This window comes from Vanacampus margaritifer, chromosome 20 (genome assembly GCF_051991255.1).
Source record: "Vanacampus margaritifer isolate UIUO_Vmar chromosome 20, RoL_Vmar_1.0, whole genome shotgun sequence".
In the NCBI taxonomy this organism is placed as follows: Eukaryota; Metazoa; Chordata; class Actinopteri; order Syngnathiformes; family Syngnathidae; genus Vanacampus; species Vanacampus margaritifer.
In genome coordinates this window covers 6,709,279-6,730,701 of record NC_135451.1, presented here as the reverse complement: position 1 = coordinate 6,730,701, position 21,423 = coordinate 6,709,279, and the positions used below count along the sequence as shown (strand labels likewise).

At 38.6% G+C, this 21,423-nt stretch overlaps 2 protein-coding genes across 4 annotated transcripts in view; one reads left to right on the top strand and one right to left on the bottom strand.

Moving 5' to 3' along the window:
• The window catches only part of jph1a (junctophilin 1a), a 45,151-nt gene extending 29,918 nt beyond the window's left edge, over positions 1 to 15,233 (bottom strand). Inside the window, exons 1-3 of one of the 2 annotated variants that reach the window (XM_077554675.1) lie at positions 15,145 to 15,233; positions 14,510 to 14,958; positions 11,188 to 11,956 (exon numbers count right to left, since the gene is read on the bottom strand). In XM_077554675.1, coding sequence (XP_077410801.1) covers positions 11,188 to 11,956; positions 14,510 to 14,888 — 1,148 coding nt within the window. In that variant the 5' untranslated portion in view covers positions 14,889 to 14,958; positions 15,145 to 15,233. The other variant, XM_077554677.1, reaches the window with a different exon arrangement.
• Positions 15,234 to 16,176: 943 nt separating this feature from the next.
• Positions 16,177 to 21,090, top strand: gdap1 (ganglioside induced differentiation associated protein 1). Of its 2 annotated transcripts, none has more exons than XM_077554518.1 (6): positions 16,177 to 16,485; positions 17,087 to 17,279; positions 18,971 to 19,144; positions 19,809 to 19,903; positions 19,976 to 20,090; positions 20,161 to 21,087. In XM_077554518.1, exons 1-6 carry the CDS (start codon positions 16,333 to 16,335, stop codon positions 20,547 to 20,549), a joined length of 1,119 nt encoding a protein of 372 aa, XP_077410644.1. In that variant the 5' UTR covers positions 16,177 to 16,332; the 3' UTR covers positions 20,550 to 21,087. The 2 variants fall into 2 exon arrangements, with proteins under 2 accessions (XP_077410644.1, XP_077410645.1); XM_077554519.1 differs by lacking the exon at positions 16,177 to 16,485 and adding an exon at positions 17,656 to 17,690 and having other exon boundaries at positions 17,171 to 17,279; positions 20,161 to 21,090.
• Positions 21,091 to 21,423: the final 333 nt, after the last annotated feature.

The window sequence follows — 21,423 nt, the reverse complement described above, 5'->3', positions numbered from 1 at the left end:
AAGACTCCAACCATGGCCACATCTTTAGTTACAGAGGTGTAATAAAGTCGAAAATCGAATTTAAGGTCTACTTTCTATAGTAATCATATTGGGTTTGCCCCTTCATGTAGATAGACATGCCCCCCAATTAAAGAAACTTGGGGCACTAATTAGCGAACCACCAGGCTTCCTGCTCTGTCGCCCTCTGTTGCTCACTTTTCCCTGTTGCTCTGAAAGGTTGTGACTGTGAAGACAAATTCCTTGTGTGTTTTTAAATACTTGGCCGATAAATTTTATTCTGAAAAAAGGAATGCTAAATTATATGGGTAAAGGGAATAATGTGGCTGGTGAGTAGCAATATTTACTGTTTCACTTTAACTACAAATTAAGTGAAACATGTCAAACCATAATCTGATCAAATGGCTGTTCCAATTTAAAAACAAATGTCTCCTTGAGCAGAGGTGGTAAATCCAGGTCCAGAATGTAAAAACCCTGATACAGTTTGGCTTTAGCCCCTGATGCTAGCTAGCTAGCTCACCAGCAGGTAAACGAGCACCATGGGAGCTAGCTAGGGAGCTAGCACCTGTGGCTAAAGCCAAACTGGGGCAGGGTTTTTACTTTCTGGACCTTGATTTGCCACCTCTGTCCTTAAGAAATATTGTAGCATCTAAAAATGTATCTGTCAGACAGTCAGCATCTTAAAACTACTGAACCCAGATAATGGAATTTCGAATCGCTACAAAAAAATGAAACTGCATTTTCTCCCCTTTACATACACAAATGCGTACGTACATGATGTCACATCTGTAGACAAAGGGCGGGAAATTCAAACCCAAATCTAGTCTGACATCTATTGGCCAGAGGCTTGCAGGAGTTCCCATTATGAACAGCTAAGGTGTTAATCCACTGATTAAAAAATCATAAATGGTCAAATAAAAAGGCTATTTTAAAGACATTTTGGGGCACATTGTTAGAAAGTGCAACTTTATAACATTTATTCAAGGCACTAGTAATATTTTTAGTATCCCACTAAACGTTTGTGAGTGTTTGCTAAAGGAGCAAAGGTTGATTTATCAGCAGGGTTCGTTCAAGGTCGCAAAGTTCGCCAAATGTTTTTTCTTGTCACAAGGAAATTTTGAACGTGTTCAAACTTTCCTTGTGACAAGAAAAAAACATCTGGCGAACATTTAGCAAACGTTGCTTGGGATCATGAATGAAGCCTGTTAATTAAATTTAATTAATTTAAAATTTTATATCTGCTGTAAATGTACAAAAAAAAAATCTAGGTTTTCATACTCTTGTTAACAAAAGTGGGGAAAAAAAGTTAAACTAATAGAAATAGTTCAAATGAATTTTTGACAAAATACTTAATATTTCATTAAAAAAAGATATCACCATGCCGTCAAAGGTAACTTTGAATAATTATATGCCTATAGTTAACTGTAGAAGGGCTTAAAATTCCGTGAGGTAATCCCTTTAAAATTAAAAAAAGATGTACTGCACTGTAAAAAAAAGTGTGATATTGATTTGCTTTTAGGTCATTTTTCTGCCACTAGATGGCATAACTGCATTTGTAAGATGGTGACAGCTCAGTAAATTTTTCTTTTCATGTTAAGAGTTATCTAATCTTTAACATGAAGTAACACAAATATATGCATGATTATTAAATTTATTACTGCTAAATTTTGACGTGGACGTGTCTGCTGCGTAGGCTTTCCATGTAAGGGGCCGTCATTAACTCATTCACTGCCATTGACGGCTATAGACGTTAAAAATTCATTTGAACTATTTCTATTAGTTTAACATTTTTTCCACTTTTGTTAACAAGAGTATGAAAACCTAGGAACAAAAAGTATTGTACATTTAGAGCAGATGTAAAATTTGTGATTAATCGCGAGTTAACTAGTAAAGTCATGTGATTAACTACAATTAAAAAATTTAATCGCCTGATGCCTCTAATTTAAAAAAAAGAAGAAAAGATTATTAAAAATTAGGGGCGTCAGACGATTAAAATTTGTAATTGTAATTAATCGCATGACTTCAATAGTTAACTCACAATTAAACACAAATTGTATATCTGTTCTAAATGTACAATAAAAAATTCTAGGTTTTCATACTCTTGTTAAGAAAAGTTGAAAAAAAATGTGAAACTAAAAGAAATAGTTAAAATGAATTTTTGACGTCTATAGCCGTCAATGGCAGTGAATGAGTTAATCACAATTTTAAAAAAATTGTGGCGTTAAAGGAACTTTAACTCAAAATGACTGCAGCATACTAATGTTTTATTTTTACCATATATCTTGCATAACTACAGTAATTGAGAGCAATAAAATACTGGACAAAACTTTGATATCGTAGTACAACTTCAGCTCAAATAAGGCTTCAGTCAAATAAAGTCACAATTGAAGCAACTCATTGTTGTTATCGAATATATCTGCAATCTCACAGCTGATTCATGTTTCACCTTCATTGTACGTCTGCTTGGAGATGAGAAAAAGACTCCTCTTAACTCAAATCAACAAATGGCGATTGGTGAACAACAATGACAACAGTGATGGAGTATCCATGGCAACCAGCAGCACCAACACTCGAGCAAGCGGGCCAACCAGGCATCTGGTGTGTATTAATGAATTTGCAAATGAACAAAACCCACGCAGCGGCCTACTGTAGGTCTACAGTTGTACGCACACACAAGCATTGATTCTGGAGATTTGAACAAGTGCCACTCCACTGCGCGTACCTTGTTAAGCTACATTGCTTGGGAGGGTAAAGGTCACATTGCCAGGCAACCACTTCAGTTTAAGGAACATTTTAATCATGGTCGGTGCATGCACACGCGCGCATACGCTGAGCGCAATCTGCGCGTGTGTGATTACAAGAGGGCTCGCATGCATCACGGTCACGGAGGGATGTGGAAAAGCAATACTGTCAAGCAACAAGAGAAGCGATAACTCCATAATCCGATCCAGCAACATCTGGAGCGCAAGCGTCCGAGCCAGCCAATCAGAGGGGCTGAACAGAATCGACAAATCCAGAGGTTGCAGATAAACAGAAACATGCAAGCAGGTGCAAAAAAAAAAAAAAGCTAACAAAAAAAGATTATGTAACAGATGCTTGAGGCGGCGTGCACTGAAAGGAGTTTTGCTTTGAAATGCAAATACGAAAATATCATTATCCGATGTTAACGCTAACATTTGAGTAAAGGCTTTCTAGTAGAGGTGTTCGATAACACTTTTTTCACACCGATACCAGTTTGAGTACTCTTGAGTAGTCACTTGACTGATACCGATACCACTAGCACTTTTTATACATAAAATACCCCAAAAAATAATGACATAAAGAAAGACCTATAAATCCCTATTTTCCTTAAAATTGCATGGAATTAATGGCTACGAGAAAAACATGTTATTCACCTCTTTCTTTAAATCTTCCAACCTCAGAATTAACAAATGTATTAATTACTAATAATTAATTATTATTAATAATTTGTAATCATATTTTTAATATTTTTTATTATTATTATTTCATATTGTCATTATTGTTAATAATTAATAATTATATATAATTATAATATGTATATATATAATTATTAATTATTCTAATTATTATTTATTATCTATTTTTAATCATTACTAATTAATTAACAACTTTTTTTTCTTTCTATTTGGTGCATTATAGAACTGGAACATCACTCAAAACAGCATGCCCATATTTGGAAGTGCCGACGTAACAGCCTACTACGAAGTAAAAAGGGAGGCTTCCCCACTGGTTTAGACAAAAACTCGACAAAATGTGTCTTTTATTGTTGCAAAAGAAAGCCCCGTCTTTGCTCATTTTAAGAAGGAGGAGACAAGATATATCTTTCATTGTTATTAAATGTGCTGTATTTATCAACACTTCCTCCATTGTCCTCATGTTGTTATTTGTAAAATAGCAGTAAATCACTTCTTGAATAGAAAATGTTCTTTATTCTAGGTAACTTGCGTTGGCAGTTCATTACACTGCAGGAAGCAGTTAATCAAAGCTGGTAAAAAATTGAGAAGAATGATCCACGTTGGGAATTTCAAGGGAATATTACACAACGCTTTTGGGACTCCAGATGACTCCCCCTTTAATTATCCTCCCGTGCGGCTGGTTGAGTCAGACCAGTATTCCTAAGAACTACCCTATGCGCATTCACCAGCAAAAGTCACTCAGTGTAATGGCATGTTGGTGAAACCTAATCCTATCACTGTCACTTTCGACCGAGCCCAACAAGAGTCTTCCTGCAATGAAGCCTTTATATATTGCAAGTGAATTTCAGTAAATATGTTGGAGAAAATTATTTTGCAGCACTTCAGGCGTTTCCATTCCAGGACTAATATTTTTTTAAATCAAGGATTAGTTCCATGTACAGTCTACAGTATATTAAAAAAAAAAAAAATATATATATATATATTATATATATATTATATATATCATTTAAAGTTCATTTAATGCCACTCATCTTTTTTTACTGCGCGATTAATGGCCGCCCCTTACTTGGAAAGCCAGTACTGGGGGGATTCCAGTCACAATGCAGCAGGCACCTCCATATCAAAATTTAGCAGTTATAATCATAATAATGCATATATTTGTGGAGACTGGGTCAAGCTGTATTTTACAGTTTTAAAAATGTGCAGTAAGTTACTTCATGTTAAAGAATAGCTCTTAATATGAAAAAAAAATGCACTTAGCTGTCACCAGCGTCTTACAAATGCAATTATGCCATCTAGTGGCAGAAAATGACCTTAACGCAAATCAATACTCGTTTTTTTTTTTACAGTACAGTACATCTTTTTAATTTTACCAAAATTTTATGAATTATTATGAAATTACTGTATCAATGACTAAAATATGCCGAACTATATTGCGATTAATCGTGAGTTAACTATTGAAGTCCTGCGATTAATTACGATTAAAAATTGGAATCGCCTGACACCCCTAATATATATTTTTTACTAATATTTTGGCAATCCATAATAATTACCTAAATATATATTGCAATAAATGCTGCATTTTTGACAAATACTTTTTAAGGTAAAAATAAATACAAATAAATGAATAAATAAATGAATATATATATATATAGATAGATATATACAGACTGAAGACAGAAATTACCCAAGTGTGGCAGAAAGATGGTTTAAGCTCCAACTTTTTTATTTTTTTTTATTTTGGAGGATCCATTGTACAACCATAACAACAAACAAAAATCCTAAAAATCCTTCAGCATTGGATGTCACTGTATTTTGTGCACCCGTATTGATCCACTGTCAATTATGATTTAAAAGAAAACTGTTTCTGTAATGCCTACTTGCGCACATTATACTGTATGCGTTTTAATTCCACCGGCAATAAATCATTAACATGAGAGAGGAGGGTGGTGACTGAGTTAAATATACTACATGGTTGCAATTCAGACCAAGTCGTTGCGTCTTCCAGCTACTGTACATTTTTGTCACTTCATAACCAGACAGTCGTGCTTGTACAATTTCTGTGGCGCTACCCCCCAAAAAAAAATGCATAATTGACTCTTATTTGGAGACAAAAAAGTTATCGCTGCCTGAATGGAATCTGTAAATATTTATTGTACATGGATAAATATAGCTACCTAGTTTTATATTCAAGCTTCAAAATATTTGTTGAAACATGCGCACGTACTTAACGCACATCACATTTGGGAGAGATGACAGCGACAGAGAGAGAGAGAGAGAGAGAGAGAGAGCGGCCTGCTATATCAGTGGTGTATATATTCCTGGCTGGTGCTGATAAGTCAACTGATGCCTTGCCTTATTTAGTCAGCACACACTGTGCTGACACACACTGCAAGGCTGTGTGTGTGTGTGTAAGATTGGAAACAGACTTGACACAGTACGTGAAAACGGTTATTTGATCAGCACATTTGTCTCCAAAGTTCGTACGTTCCAATACACTGGAATGCTGTTACTTGTAAAACAAAAGTTTATCTGTTGTATAAACAAGTTCATTCATTATTTTACTTTTTATAGTTGCATGTAAATTATTAAGTTAACATCTCTGCTCTCACTGGTAAATATGTATCACTAGAATTTAACAAACAGTTTGTATAGTAGGCTAGTTTCCCAGAATTACACTTAATTTTGTTTTATTTTTATACATTATTATTTTTTCTATTTAAAAATAATAATAATTAATTGGTATACAGTATATGTTTTTTTTAAATTATTCCAGTTTTTTGCAATCACAATAAAGGTTCTAAATAGGGATGGTTTTACTCAGTATCACGTAATTGTCTGCAAATAATGCACAAAAGAGAATGTTGTCGTGTAAATTAATAGAATTACAATCTACTTTAAGGAGTCAAGCCAAGCTCCTTGGTAGTAGTAAAAACATTTTGCTCGAAATGCTTTTCAACAATCTAACCTTTGGTCGACCACTCGGTGGTCAAAATAAACTTTATATAAATATCGCTCATGCTCTGGAGAACCGAGCTGCTGGTTAACCTTTCACCAGGCTGCAGAGCAAACAGCACAATCAAATGGATGCACATCCTGTTCCAGCAGGGAGAGTGGTGGACCACTTGTACCCTGGCCAGCCATTAAAGCAGAACAGACAACAATAACAGCACATAGTGACAATGCAAGTTTTGTCTATCTATCTATCTATCTATCTATCTATCTATCTATGAAAGTAAGGAAGCGGCCATTTTGCCACTTGATGATATCACAGTTGCTCGGGTAACGACTAATCACAGCTCACCTGTTTTCTGATTTTGGTCACGTGACATACGCAAGCTGAGCCGTGAATGGGCGTTACCTGGGCAACTGTGATGTCACTTTTAGTTAACAGCAAGTGACAAAATGGCCGCCGACTTTGATGGATAAAACCAGGTGGATTTTGCTGCTTAATTCATATTCCACAAACACAATATTATTCAGAATACTGTGTTTACACTAGTGGGGCAGCATAGAACATATTATTGTGAAGAAAATTCTGCTTTAAGGGAAACACAATTACACAGTGCAAACAGAAAGTACTGTGCCAAGATTAAAAATCAGAAGCAAACACTTCACCTGCCCTCCTTATCTGCGATATTTTCTAAGAAAGTTAATCAATCCGTGATGTAGCTGCATTCCGTAACCCCCACCACACACACACACACACACACACACACACAATCTCTGTGGATAGTCACAGGGTCACATGACCAGCAACGGATCAATATGGATGCATCCTCTGCCATGCAGCGTATAATGAGTCTTACATAACCTGCTTACAGCATCGCAGTCTGTCACTGGCTGTCTTTCTTTTCTTCACACGAGCTCCCTCTCAAATGAGCGAAACAACAAGGTTGTAAAAAAACAAAAAAACAACAACAACAACAAAAACTCGTATTGAGCTTTGCAGCTGCACATGCACAGTAATTTGATCAGTCACTCCACTACAAAGGGAGCTCGCTTGCTAGCCGCCGTAAACACTTAGCATCAGATCCAAGGCTTGCTACTGCTGCTGTGTTGGCGCCATGCATCAGGTCATGTGTCTGCTACTGCTTGACGTTGTTATTCGAAATGCACAGTGTTTATTTGTGTCTATTCTGATGGTTATTCTCAACACATTATCCCAAAAGTGCTCGCTGTTTGGAAAACAGTATGTGGAAGGTTTGGTATTAAGCGTGTTAAATCCACATTATGTAATCCTTATCTTATATCCCTGAAATCTGCGGAATAATGTCTCTCTGAACTCGCCAAAGTGGAATTATGCTCGCAAAGAATGGCTGAAGCTGCAGCACTTGAAATGTTTATATTTCAAACATGATATTAATATTTTTTCTTTTAAAGAATACAATATAAAATGTACTATAATTAAGGAATGACTGGTTCCATAACCAATGTATTCCAAAGACTCCAACCATGGCCACATCTTTAGTTACAGAGGTGTAATAAAGTCGAAAATCGAATTTAAGGTCTACTTTCTATAGTAATCATATTGGGTTTGCCCCTTCATGTAGATAGACATGCCCCCCAATTAAAGAAACTTGGGGCACTAATTAGCGAACCACCAGGCTTCCTGCTCTGTCGCCCTCTGTTGCTCACTTTTCCCTGTTGCTCTGAAAGGTTGTGACTGTGAAGACAAATTCCTTGTGTGTTTTTAAATACTTGGCCGATAAATTTTATTCTGAAAAAAGGAATGCTAAATTATATGGGTAAAGGGAATAATGTGGCTGGTGAGTAGCAATATTTACTGTTTCACTTTAACTACAAATTAAGTGAAACATGTCAAACCATAATCTGATCAAATGGCTGTTCCAATTTAAAAACAAATGTCTCCTTGAGCAGAGGTGGTAAATCCAGGTCCAGAATGTAAAAACCCTGATACAGTTTGGCTTTAGCCCCTGATGCTAGCTAGCTAGCTCACCAGCAGGTAAACGAGCACCATGGGAGCTAGCTAGGGAGCTAGCACCTGTGGCTAAAGCCAAACTGGGGCAGGGTTTTTACTTTCTGGACCTTGATTTGCCACCTCTGTCCTTAAGAAATATTGTAGCATCTAAAAATGTATCTGTCAGACAGTCAGCATCTTAAAACTACTGAACCCAGATAATGGAATTTCGAATCGCTACAAAAAAATGAAACTGCATTTTCTCCCCTTTACATACACAAATGCGTACGTACATGATGTCACATCTGTAGACAAAGGGCGGGAAATTCAAACCCAAATCTAGTCTGACATCTATTGGCCAGAGGCTTGCAGGAGTTCCCATTATGAACAGCTAAGGTGTTAATCCACTGATTAAAAAATCATAAATGGTCAAATAAAAAGGCTATTTTAAAGACATTTTGGGGCACATTGTTAGAAAGTGCAACTTTATAACATTTATTCAAGGCACTAGTAATATTTTTAGTATCCCACTAAACGTTTGTGAGTGTTTGCTAAAGGAGCAAAGGTTGATTTATCAGCAGGGTTCGTTCAAGGTCGCAAAGTTCGCCAAATGTTTTTTCTTGTCACAAGGAAATTTTGAACGTGTTCAAACTTTCCTTGTGACAAGAAAAAAACATCTGGCGAACATTTAGCAAACGTTGCTTGGGATCATGAATGAAGCCTGACGAGAAATCAACATAAGCTACCTTCACAAACACTTGCAAACGTTCGCCCCCCTCAGTGGGATACAAGTTTTATTCTTAACTTTATATTAGGAATGTTCAATGCAACTTTTTTCAGACGGATACCAGTATGAGTAGTAGAACTGAGTAGAACTCTTAAGTAGTAGCAGTAGATACCATGTACCAATATGACTAGTACTTTTGATACATAAAATTTCCCCCCAAAAAACGACAGGTAATTTTAAAGAAAGTCCTATATATCCCAATTTAGCATTTTTCCTTTAATTTGCATGAAATTATGTCATTTTTATATAATCTTTTTTCCCATCCATCCATCCATTTTCTTGACCGCTTTTCCTCACAAGGGTCGCGGGGGTGCTGGAGCCTATCCCAGCTGGCTTCGGGCAGTAGGCGGGGTACACCCTGAACTGGTTGCCAGCCAATCGCAGAATCTTTTCTTTTTTCCCATTTGCTCATAAAATACCTACAACATTTTGTATAGAACATACAATAAAACGGATTTAAAGGGATAGTCAACTCATTGAGGCATTTTTAGCAGTAAAAAGTTAACATTTTGTCTTTAATTTATCAGATAATTTCACAATTTTCAAAAATATTTTTTCACTTGCTGTCGACTGAAGACGACATCACCTGTGCTGAGGTAGGTAACGGCCAATCATGGTGAGTCATGCTATTTCCACTTTACTCCGAGCCATGATTGGTCGTTATCTACTTCCTCAGCGCAGGTGATGTCATCTTCAGTCGACAGCAAGTGAAACATTTGCTTTTAAAGGTATTAATTCTACATGAAAAATAATGAAGTTATCTAATTAATCCTGGACAAAATATTAACTTTTCACTACTTTATATACAAGTATAAAGAAAAGATAACTATTGAGTATTAAAATAAATAAGAAAAAAAAGGTAAAAAAATTCTCGCTATCTAAGGACTTGTCAGGTCATTTCCATACTAGTCATTAGCTATTACCCTTTGAGGATATTATATTAACTCATTCACTGCCATAGGCGCCTATATACGTCAAAAATATTTTTTATTAGTTTTGTTAACAAGAGTATGAAAACCTAGAATTGTTTTTATTGTATATTTAGAACAGATATAAAATGTGAGTTAACTAGTGAAGTCATGTGATTAATTACGATGACAAATTTTAATCGCCTGACGCCCCTAATTTTTAATCAACTTTTCTTTTTAAATCTTTTTTTAAAGAAAATATCATCTTAAAATATATATATTTTTTCTTTTTTTAAAAGAAAAGATTATAAAAAAATTAGGTGTGTCAGGTGATACAATTTTTAATTGTAATTAATCGCATGACTTCACTAGTTAACTCACGATTAATTTAATTAAATTTAATTAATTTAAAATTTTATATCTGCTGTAAATGTACAAAAAAAAAATCTAGGTTTTCATACTCTTGTTAACAAAAGTGGGGAAAAAAAGTTAAACTAATAGAAATAGTTCAAATGAATTTTTGACGTATATAGACGTCAATGGCAGTGAATGAGTTAGATATAAGATGTATGGAACAGTCAGAGCAAAATAGAATGGATTCTTCTTCTGCATATGATGCCATGGCTGCACAAAGAAAACCAACTATGGATGCTAACAAACCAACAAACCACCAAAACAACCCCTCTCACCTTTCCAAGGCTCGTTCCCATCGAGTCCCCACCCTAACAACTCAACGCGGTGGCGTCAGCGGATGTCAAAGTGATGCTGTGTGTGTACATTATGTGTCCCAGCGGGGGGCGAGTGGTTGCCTTTTTGAAATGAAAAGGTCACGTCTCATCCACCTGTTAAAGCACATATGCCACATCAGAGCAACACTTGGCAGGGGGGTGCGGCTTGCGTTATCGGGCACACGAGACCCCGTTGGCACGGTCGCGGATACGAGCGGGCAGTTCACGCACACCACACACTGGGAATGAAAGATATGGGTAGAGAATAGAAACAGAACCTTTTGCAGGGATGATGACAAAAGCCGTTGATGGATAAAGGTCAAAAGTGTTGACAGCCTTTGACCAGGCCGACATGGCAGACTTTTTGGCCAATGGAAAGGAGAAGTGAGAATAATGAAGAAGACTCTACCTGGAAGCTGCTATTTCCACTTTACTTCTCGCGATGGCTGCCGCCCTCTGCGCCCCCTCAACTGCCCGATCCACCTTCTCTTTGGTTTTTGGGTTCTTTAGAGGAATCAGCTGCTTCCTTATTCCACGCACCAGCACATTATTTTTGTACTTCCCTTCTTCTTTGGTGCCATCTGGGAAAACCGTGCAGCCGTAACCATGGCGCTTGTTGTTCAGCCACTCGCCCTCGTACTTCATCCCGTTGGATCTCTCCGAAACGCCAAATCCGTTGCGCTTGTCATTCTTCCATTCGCCCATGTAGGTCTCGGTGGTGGTGGCGTCCACGTGGTCCTCCAGGAGAAGGTCCTCGTCTTGCAGCTCGCCGTCTCCGATGGATATGGTGGAGTTGGCGTCGCTGGAGCTGATGCGGCTCATGGTGGCGTCGCTGCGCGCCGAGCTGCGCTTGCTGGAGATGGACGTCCTGGAGTCGGACTTGCGCAGCTGCCGGAGACTCCCGAAGAGGGAACCACGGCGGAAGAGGCCCTTCTTCTTGCCCGTCACCACCTCGCTGTCCGAGTGGAAGTTGAGCACGAAGCCGCCGCGGTTGCCCGTGGGGGTGTCGGCCGGGGAGGAGAGGTCCTGGAGCACGGTGCCGTTGCTCTGCTCGGAGCGCAGGGATGCCATGGATGTGCGTAAAGGCGAGCGGATGACAGTCGCCATCCCGTAAGGAACGCTCTGGCGCACGCCGTAGCCGTGGCGCATGCCGCCCATCCACTGGCCTTGATACGTGCCTGAGGAGAAGGTACAAACATTGTGTAAGCACTCAAACATTTTGCATCAATCATAAACATGACATTAGTTTACATTATTTTGAAGGCCTTCATGAGGCATTTTTGAAATCCTAATAAATATTACCGTATACATTTATGTCAAGTCAAACTCGAGTTTAAAATGAAATACAAGTAAAGAGGACAGGGAACTTGCTCACAACATGAGCAGAATAAACAGTGTGGAATTAATAACTCTCAAAGAGTGTTAATCAAAATTTGCTTTAAATTCATGTCCTTTCCTTGCAACTATTAGACTAGATAGAATTATTATTGTTATGTTAGATGTTTCTAATATTTTAGTTTAATAATTTTGCTACGTGAGATGAATAAACACCGTGTAATTAGTAACTCTCAAAGAGTGTTAATTGAGAATTGCTTTAAATTGTTGTAATTTCATCGCAGTTATCAACAGACTAAACAGAATCGTTATTGCCATGTTAGATTTTTTATAATTGTGCTACATGAGATAGAATAAACAATGTGGAATTAATAACTCTCAGAAGAGTGTTAGTTGAAAATTGCTTTAAATTGGTGCCATGTCCTTTCATTTATTAACAGACTAAATAAAATCATTATTGCCATTTTAAATGTTTTTAAAATTTTGTTTTTTGTAATTTTGCTACATGAGATGGGCTGAATGAACAATGTGCAATTAACTCTCAAAGAGTGTTAATCCAAAAATTGCTTTAAATTGGTGTCATTCCCTTGCAATTACGAACCAGACTAAAAAGAATTACTATTCTCATGTTAAATGTTTCAAATATTTCGGTTTTGTAATATTTGTTACATGAGACGGGCAGAATAACAGTGTGGCATTAATAACTCCCAAAGAGTGTTAATCGAGAATTGCTTTAAATTGGTGTCATTTTCTTGCAATTATTAATGGACTAAATCTTATCATTATTGTCATGGTAGATATTTCTAATATTTTGGTCTTGTAATTTTGCTACATAAGACGAGCAGAAGAAATGCTGTGGAATTAACTCTCAAAGAGTGTTAATTTGGAAATTGCTTTAAATTGGTGTGAGTCCCTTGCAATTACGCACCAGACTAAATAGAATTATTATTCTCATGTTAAATGGTTCTAATATATCAGTTTTGTAATTATTGTTACATGAGACGGGCAGAATTAACAGTGTGGAATTAATAACTCTCAAAGAGTGTTAAACGAGAATTGCTTTAAATGAGTGTCAATTTCTTGCAATTATTAATGGACTAAATATAATCATTATTGTCATGTTAGATGTTTCTAATATTTTGCTTTTATGTAATTTTGCTACATAAGACGAGCAGAAGAAATGCTGTGGAATTAACTCTCAAAGAGTGTAAATTCAAAACTGCTCTAAATTGCTGCCATTTCCTTGCAATTAAAGTGGGCTGAATAAAATCATTATTGTCATGTTAAATGTTTCTAATATTTTGGTTTTGTAATATTTGTTACATAAGACAAGCAAAATAAATGCTGTGGAATTAACTCTGAAAGAGTGTTAATTAAAATGTCCTTTAAATTGGTGTTATTTCCTTGCCTTTATGAATTAAATATAATCATTATTGCCATGGAAAGAGAACACAAAGAACAAAATATATTGCATAAAATGCCAAACTGTCAGATTTTTTACACTCTGCAAGTGTACCTAACATTGTGTCCAGCGATTGTAAACGTTTATTTCTGAGAGATGTCACATACGGGAAGACCAATTAGAATGTTCCTTGAGCATCCACTTCAAACAAAGTCGTTTGATGAAGATACTGAGGATCACTCGGGATGTGAATCACTGAGCCCTGCGCCTATTTTCAGGCAGCCGGTAACTCCCCCACTGACAGTAGGCACATTCGCCACTACGCGTTTGTCTCCGACCACAGAGAAAGGCTATGAGTCACACAATGGGAGGAATGCTTCATTAAGCCCGTTTGGTGTTGTTGAGCCCAATGGGCTACTAGTGGCTCCTCTGCGGCGTCATATTACAAACCGGATCCCTAATAATAACAAAAAGCTTGCTGATCCAGAGTTTGCCGACAAATACAATGCAATAATCCGTAATGTTCATTTCCAGAGGAGAAAACGATCTACTGGTCGGGTCTGGAATTTAGACGGATAAACGGTGTGGGATTAAAAGTCTGGTGCTGCCCTGCAGTTTAATTGGTTGACCCTGCAGATCAAGTGATCAGGATGCTGCAGGGTTAGACAGCCAGATGTTCTCTATATCCTCTGATTTCCACAAGCCCCGCCCCTCACTGAACTGTCACCGTCATTTGGGCGGCATCATTCCTCAACATATGACTTCAGATGATGCTACCATGAGTGGCACCAGTTGTTTTGTCCAAAGTTTGGATCGATGTGTTGCATCATTTCCCCCCTCTGAATAGTAGTGACGGACTTCATATACACTAAAACAGTCCCGAATAGGAACAATTTTTCCAAGTGCAGGCATATAGCTATTGGCCCCATGATGCGTTCAAGTGCAATGCGCAATCATCTCCAAATTCACTCGTTCACGCAACATGTTGCCTTACCTCCGTCGCCGTAGGTTTCAATGCCATATCCATCTTGGAGCCCGTTGCTCCAGGTGCCGTCGTATCTCGCAGGTGTGTTGTGACTCTGCCGGACGCCGTAGCGCCCCTTGAAGCCGTGGCTCCACTCCCCGCGGTAGATCCACTTGCCTTTATTCTCCACGCCGAGCCCATGCCTCTTGCCCTGGGACCAGTAGCCCTTGTAGGTGTTCCCACTGGGCCAGGTGTACACGCCGACTATCTCGAAGCCGTGCGACCAAGAGCCCGCGTACTCGCCCTGGCCCTTGGGTCCGGTGCAGATGCCGTGTCCGTGGGCTTTGCCATCCTCCCAACCCCCGCAGTAAGTGCCGCCGTCGTCGAAGTCGAACCTTCCGCCCGTCATTCAGATGCAAAGCTGGGGGGGAAACGGCACGACCGAGGCAGGGGCGTCCAGGACCAATGGGAGAGGATGACTGGTGGAGGAGAAAATAGTAGAGAGAGTGGTGATGAAGATGATATGGATGAGGATGATGATGATGACGACGACGAGGTGAGCTTCCTTCTTGTGTGCTCTCATGATATACAGCCTCTATAGGCTATATCATTTTTTTTAAATGGGCATCGGAAGTGTAAAGGGATGAATGGTGGGCGTCATTTACCGGATCCGCGCACCGGCTTGTTCGTTGAGTGTGGCTGGTCTCCCCCCTCTCGCCCACTGGCCACCGATGGAGGGAGGGAGGAGAGAGAGATACCCCCGCTGGAGAGAGCCACCCGGCCAATCACGCGCGACGTCACCGCCAAGATCCCGCCCACTCCTTCTCTGCCACCACTGATGCATCGCTCCCTCCTCCACAAAGATTGACTTAAATGTTATACAATAACATATCAAATCTATATCCAAGCCAAGTGCACACTGCTTTAAAATTAGTTTTCCCATTTATTGCCTTATAATTGACAAAGACTGCGTTCCAATTTTGTTTTGACTGTATTATGTCCGATGTATTATATCTACATCCAAGGAGTTTAAAAAATAATGTGGACAATTTTTTCTGAATATTGAATGATTATTTGTTTTTTAACACATTAAATACTGTAATAAACAGTACCACGCACCGTATGGGTTACATCACGTGAACGTGGGCTCCTAACAGGTGGCTATGGCGACATCTGCCGTCATATGTATTTATTGCATCGTGGATCCACTTTAAGGTCCATACTTGTCCGATTTTGGACATGGGAGGCATTTGGATATTATTCCCACCTGTGAAAAAAAAAAGTTTTTGTATTTTAACTGTGAGAAGCCTGTTTCCGCCAATAGGGATTTAAAGAAACCCGTATTCCGGAGTAGAATAATATATTATATATATATATATATATATATATATATATATATATATATATATATATATATATATATATATATATATATATATATATATATATATAGAGAGAGAGAGAGAGAGAGAGAGAGAGAGAGAGAGAGAGAGAGAGAGATTACGGTCTGAAAGGTTGTTCATAATTATCGATCTCCCTATGAACACCAGGCAAGTAAATTCACTTCCGGTTTTTCAGTCACTGCTAAAAACTAATTTGTTCTCACTGGCGTTTAACTCGGCCTGAGACTTGATCTTGTTTTTATGTTTTAGTTTTTTGGGCTTTTTTACTTATTATTTGTTTGTTTGTTTGTTTGTTTTTTAGTATGCTGTTGCCTATTTTGTGCCATTTTTGATTCATGTACGGCACTTTAGCTTGTAGTAACACTCCCTGCCAGCAGAAGGTGTCTTGAGTCGACTTGCATCGTCGCCTGCTCATCCTCACTTGTCCCCTGTGCCCCTCAAACCGAAAAGATGGAGGCTGAAAACGAAAACAGCTCGCAACGCCAAGATGAGACCGCGGCTCTTGTGCAGAAGAATTTACCCGAGCGGTGTGACGCTGTCGCCAAAGCAAACGAACCAAAGTTAACACTTTATCACTGGACGCAGTCGTTCAATTCACAGAAGGTAATTCATCCCTTTCAGCACCAGACGTCCACGGACAGCTCCCAATTGGAGACGCCCGTGTGGTATTTACGCAGACCTCCGGGATGTAAACATTATCTTGCTCTCCTCTTCTACCAATCATTGTGTTTGAATGTAGCATCAGCGTTGTTGGTTGCATTGTTGCCTTTTGGGGGGCATTATTTCCCCGTGTTGTCTACAATATTCAGTGATGGGAGTAACGATGTATACTTTGTTACTGTACTTCAGTTCAAAATATTGGCGCAACACAAATTGTCTCAATGTCGAGCCAAAGCTAGCAACAGGTGACATGTAACGTGATTTTTTCCCCCTTTGTCAGGCTGAGTACTATTTAAGTCCATGAGGGAGAAAAATATGTGTGCAAGTACTCCTTAATTACTTTTGTACCTAAGTACTTAAGTCGAGGAGCTGAGTCAGTAAGCTTGTTTACTTAATTTTACCAGTTAAATATGTGACATATTGCTGAAATATCAGAAACAGCTATCAGCTATCGAGCTGTATATTACCCTTCCAAAATGTCAATTTCTGACGCTGACCTCATTTCAGATTTCATTCGACTGGTGAAAATATGTATTTTCCCCAGGTGCGTCTGGCCATCGCAGAGAAAGGTTTGCGTTGCGAAGAGTATGACGTGAGTTTACCACTCAGCGAGCACAATGAGCCGTGGTTTATGCGACTCAATCCGACCGGCGAGGTGCCCGTACTGGTTCACGGAGACAGCGTCATCTGTGACCCCACGCAGATCATGGACTACCTCGAGCACAACTTCACTGACGGTAAGACTACAATGACCACGGTAGTACATTCATATAAGTCACTGCTTGGTTGCACGTTTTTCTTTTTCTCATCATTTATTGATTTCATGTTTAAGAAAAAGAGACATATTATGTGTGTTTTTTTATTTACAAAACACCCCAATTGATCACAGTTCGCCTTTCTGAAAGCAGCTCATTTGAGAGAGCAGCCCTGTTTTACCTTGGTCCACATACTGCAGGGCCAATGGTGAGGGTGGATTTTTTTATATTAGCTAACATGAATCTGTTTTACTTGGTTGCTTAATTTGATATTTTCCATAATATGTCCTCTTTCAGTTTGAATTACATTTGTTAATTTTTCATTCATTTCCTTTTGGCATGTACTTACCCATGGTAGCTCTATCCTGATGGCATAAGTGGAGCGAAAATCTGGTAAGCATGATATCATCTAACATAGTGTCTTTCTTATGTTTACTTTACAGATGTCAAACTTGCAGTAATACATAAAAAGCCGTTTGAGCATTAATTCAATGTACTAGTGCACGCTTTGTGCTAACTAAACTCTAAAAACAGTTGGATGAAAATTAAACTAAATTGGGTCAAAAAGAGACCAAACCAGCATTTTGGGTCAATCAACTAAAAAAGTTGGGTCAAATGAATAACCCTCTAAACAACCCAAAATGGGTTGCTTTGTGGATTATTAATGTAATTTGACCCAACATTTTGGGTTAAATATCTCAAAATGTTTGGTTGGTTAATTTTTGGACCCAATTCAATTGAGTTAGTAGGGCATAGTAAGGTCAAATGAATAACCCACAAAGCAACCCCCAAAATGGGTTGCTTTGTAGGTTATTAATTAAAAATTTTAATGTTCATTTTTGACCCAATTCAATTGGGTTATTCAACTAATCCCAAAAGCTGTGGTCAAATGAATGAAATAACACCAAAAATGGGGTTGCTTTGTGGCTTATTAACTAAATTTGACACAACTTTTTGGGCTAAATAACTAAAAAAAGTTGGGTCGGTTAATTTTCGACCAAATTGAATTGGGTTATTTAATCAACGCAAAAAGTTGGGTCAAATAAATAACCCTCAGAACAACCCTTTGTGGGTTGTTAATTTAATTTAAATCTAACCCAATTTTTGGTTGAAATAACTCAAAATGTTGGGATGGTTCATTTTTGACCCAATTTGGGTTATTGGGTCAAAAAGAGACCAATCCAGCATTTTGGGTCATTCAACTACAAAAATTGGTTCAAATGAATAACCCTTTAGACAACCCAAAATGGGTTGCTTTGTGGGTTATCAATATAATTTGACCCAACATTTTGGGTTAAATATCTCAAAATGTTTGGTTAGTTAAATTTTGACCGTTCTTGGCCTACTAATACTCAAACCAGTTTTATTTTTGTTTATTTATTTATTTATTTATTTTTTATTTTTTTTTATTTTTTTATTTTTTCTTCTCAGGAAAGCTCAGTATTGTTCATTCGATTTGACATCATCATTGCTCTCCTTTTTTAATTTTTTAATAAAAAAAAATTATAATAATAAATAAAAAAAATTATATATATATATATATATATATGAACTCAAACCAGTTTTAAAGCGCATACTCGTACACTGGTAAAAGGAACTTAGTCGGTTATCAAATAAATGCTCAAGGCTTTCCATTTTGCCTTCTGTTTCACTCTCCTATTTTTCACCTGCAGAGGGCACTCCCATGCTTATACCAGAAGAGGGAAGCACATACTACCACAGAGTGCAGCACTACAGAGAGCTGCTGGACTCACTACAGATGGACGCCTACACGCACGGCTGCATCCTCCACCCTGAGATCACCGTAGATTCACACATACCGGCTTATGCTGCCACGAGCATACGAAGTAAGCCACAATGGCTTAAATTGAAGTAATCTTTTATAATGTCACGGCAAGAAAATTATTAGGCCTACTCATGTTGTAGTATACACGCTAAAAACAGTTGGTTTAAAAGTAACCCAATTATGGATCAAAAATGGACTGACTTTATTGGTCAAATTGACCAATAAAATGGACTGATCCATTTTATTGGTCAATTTGACCAAATTTTCTGGGTTATTTTATACTAAATGACCCAATTTTTTGACCTAGTTAAAGGATCTAACCAATATTTTATGAGTTGTTTTACCCTAAAAGACACATTTCTTGACTCAAAGTTGGGTCAAATAGACCCAAGTAGAGGATCGGTCCATATTTTACCCATAGTTGGGTTATTTTTGACCCAACTGTTTTTAGAGTGTAAGGCAGTATAAGACTCAGTGCAAGCACAACTAAGACATGTCTGCCATCTAGTGGCGATTGGTACGATTACAACTTAAAAGCTACACTCAAGCCCTGTTTATTTGCAGTTCGGCACCAACAGATTCGCACATTCCCCCTCCCTCCAAATATTTTTTTCACATTTCGGATTTTTCCTGTTTTTGGTTACTGGATCTGGATCTCTGCCCCAAATGCAAAGTTGCTAATTACCACTGCTATTTTGTTTTTCTTTTTTAAAATCATGTTACAGCGCAGATCCTAAACACAGAGTCAGAGCTGAAGAAACTGGCAGAGGAGAACCCGGAGCTCAAAGATGCTTACATAGCAAAACAGAGGCGCTTGAAGGTGAGTCATAAAAGTTGCCCAATAGTCAGATGCATGCTCATCTTTACAATGTGATTGACCTGGTGTCTGCAGTCCAAGTTGTTTGACCACGACAACATGAAATACCTGAAGAAGCTTCTGGATGAACTGGAGAATGTAATGGATCAGGTTGAGACGGAGCTGCAGAGAAGGCAAGAAGAAACACCAGGTAGCAAGTTTGACACAACGTAATGAGAGACGTTCAAGTGAGTTATTTAAAGAGGAATCTTCTCTCTCAGAAGAAAACAGTCAGCCATCGTGGCTGTGCGGCCAGTTCTTCAGCATGGCCGACGTCTCGCTGGCCGTCACCCTGCACCGCCTCAAGTTCCTCGGCCTGTCCCGCCGCTACTGGGGCAACGGCAGCCGTGCCAACCTGGAGGCCTACTACGAGCGCGTGGTGGAGCGTCCGGCATTCCGGAGAGTCCTGGGCCACGTCAACAACATCCTGATCTCAGCCGTGCTTCCGGTTGCCTTTCGCGTGGCCCGCAAGAACGCGCCGGTCATTGCCAGCGCCACGCTGTTGATCGGGCTCTTGGGTGGCGCCACATACCTGGCTTTTCTTTACATGAGGAGGAGGTTGACTCTGCCCAGTTGGGGAAACTGGAGCGGAATTTCAAGAAACAACTGATCTTGCATATTTCAAATTATAGTCAATTTGTATTCATTTAGGAAATAATATTTAAAATAGTTATTGTTAATCAGTTGCACTCCAAATGAATTACACTGTTGTAAATTATATTCATTTGCAAAATTAAAAAAAAATACTAAAACCAGATGCTACAGGTGTTTTTGCACGTTACTGTAACTAAAAACAATCTATCATTTGCAAAGATGTCTGAGTCCTCTATGTTGAGGAAATGTAGTCATGTGCTCAAATCAGTAAAAAAAAACACACACAAGCTAAATTGTGGGTTGTCAAAAAAAAAAAAAGAACAAATGTACAGTACCGAATGTATGTAGTTTGGTTGCTTCTTGCATTAATCGCCAACAAAATGTATTTTTTGGCTCAACTTCAAGCTGGGCATTTTTAAAAAGCCATAAAAATACATTTGAATGCACCGTCTCTCTCTCATTACCACATCATTGGGCTCTGAAATTCCAGCACAACTTGAATTAAAAAGCCAAATGATTTACAGTATGTCTTGTCCAGATTCTTCCTCTGCACTTGTATGAAATAAACTAATCTAAACACTCTTCTTTGGTGTCTCCTGCCAATCCAGTGTAACTGAGAACGACATGAAAAATGCCCAGTTGGTCTTGTAATGAGCACTCTATTCTCTATATCAGTCATTTTTAAACATCGCCCAGGGAAAATGACAAAACATTCCCAGACACCGACACGGAACATATGCAAAGATCGCTCACGTGAGCCGAGACGCACATAAAGCAGACACATGTTGGACGTCTGCAGCCCGTCTGGCCTGCGGGCTCCGCATCTGGTGGGCTGCGTATTGTAGCTGTCATTGAGCACATGAACACCGGCTCATTACCGCTCCAGTCAC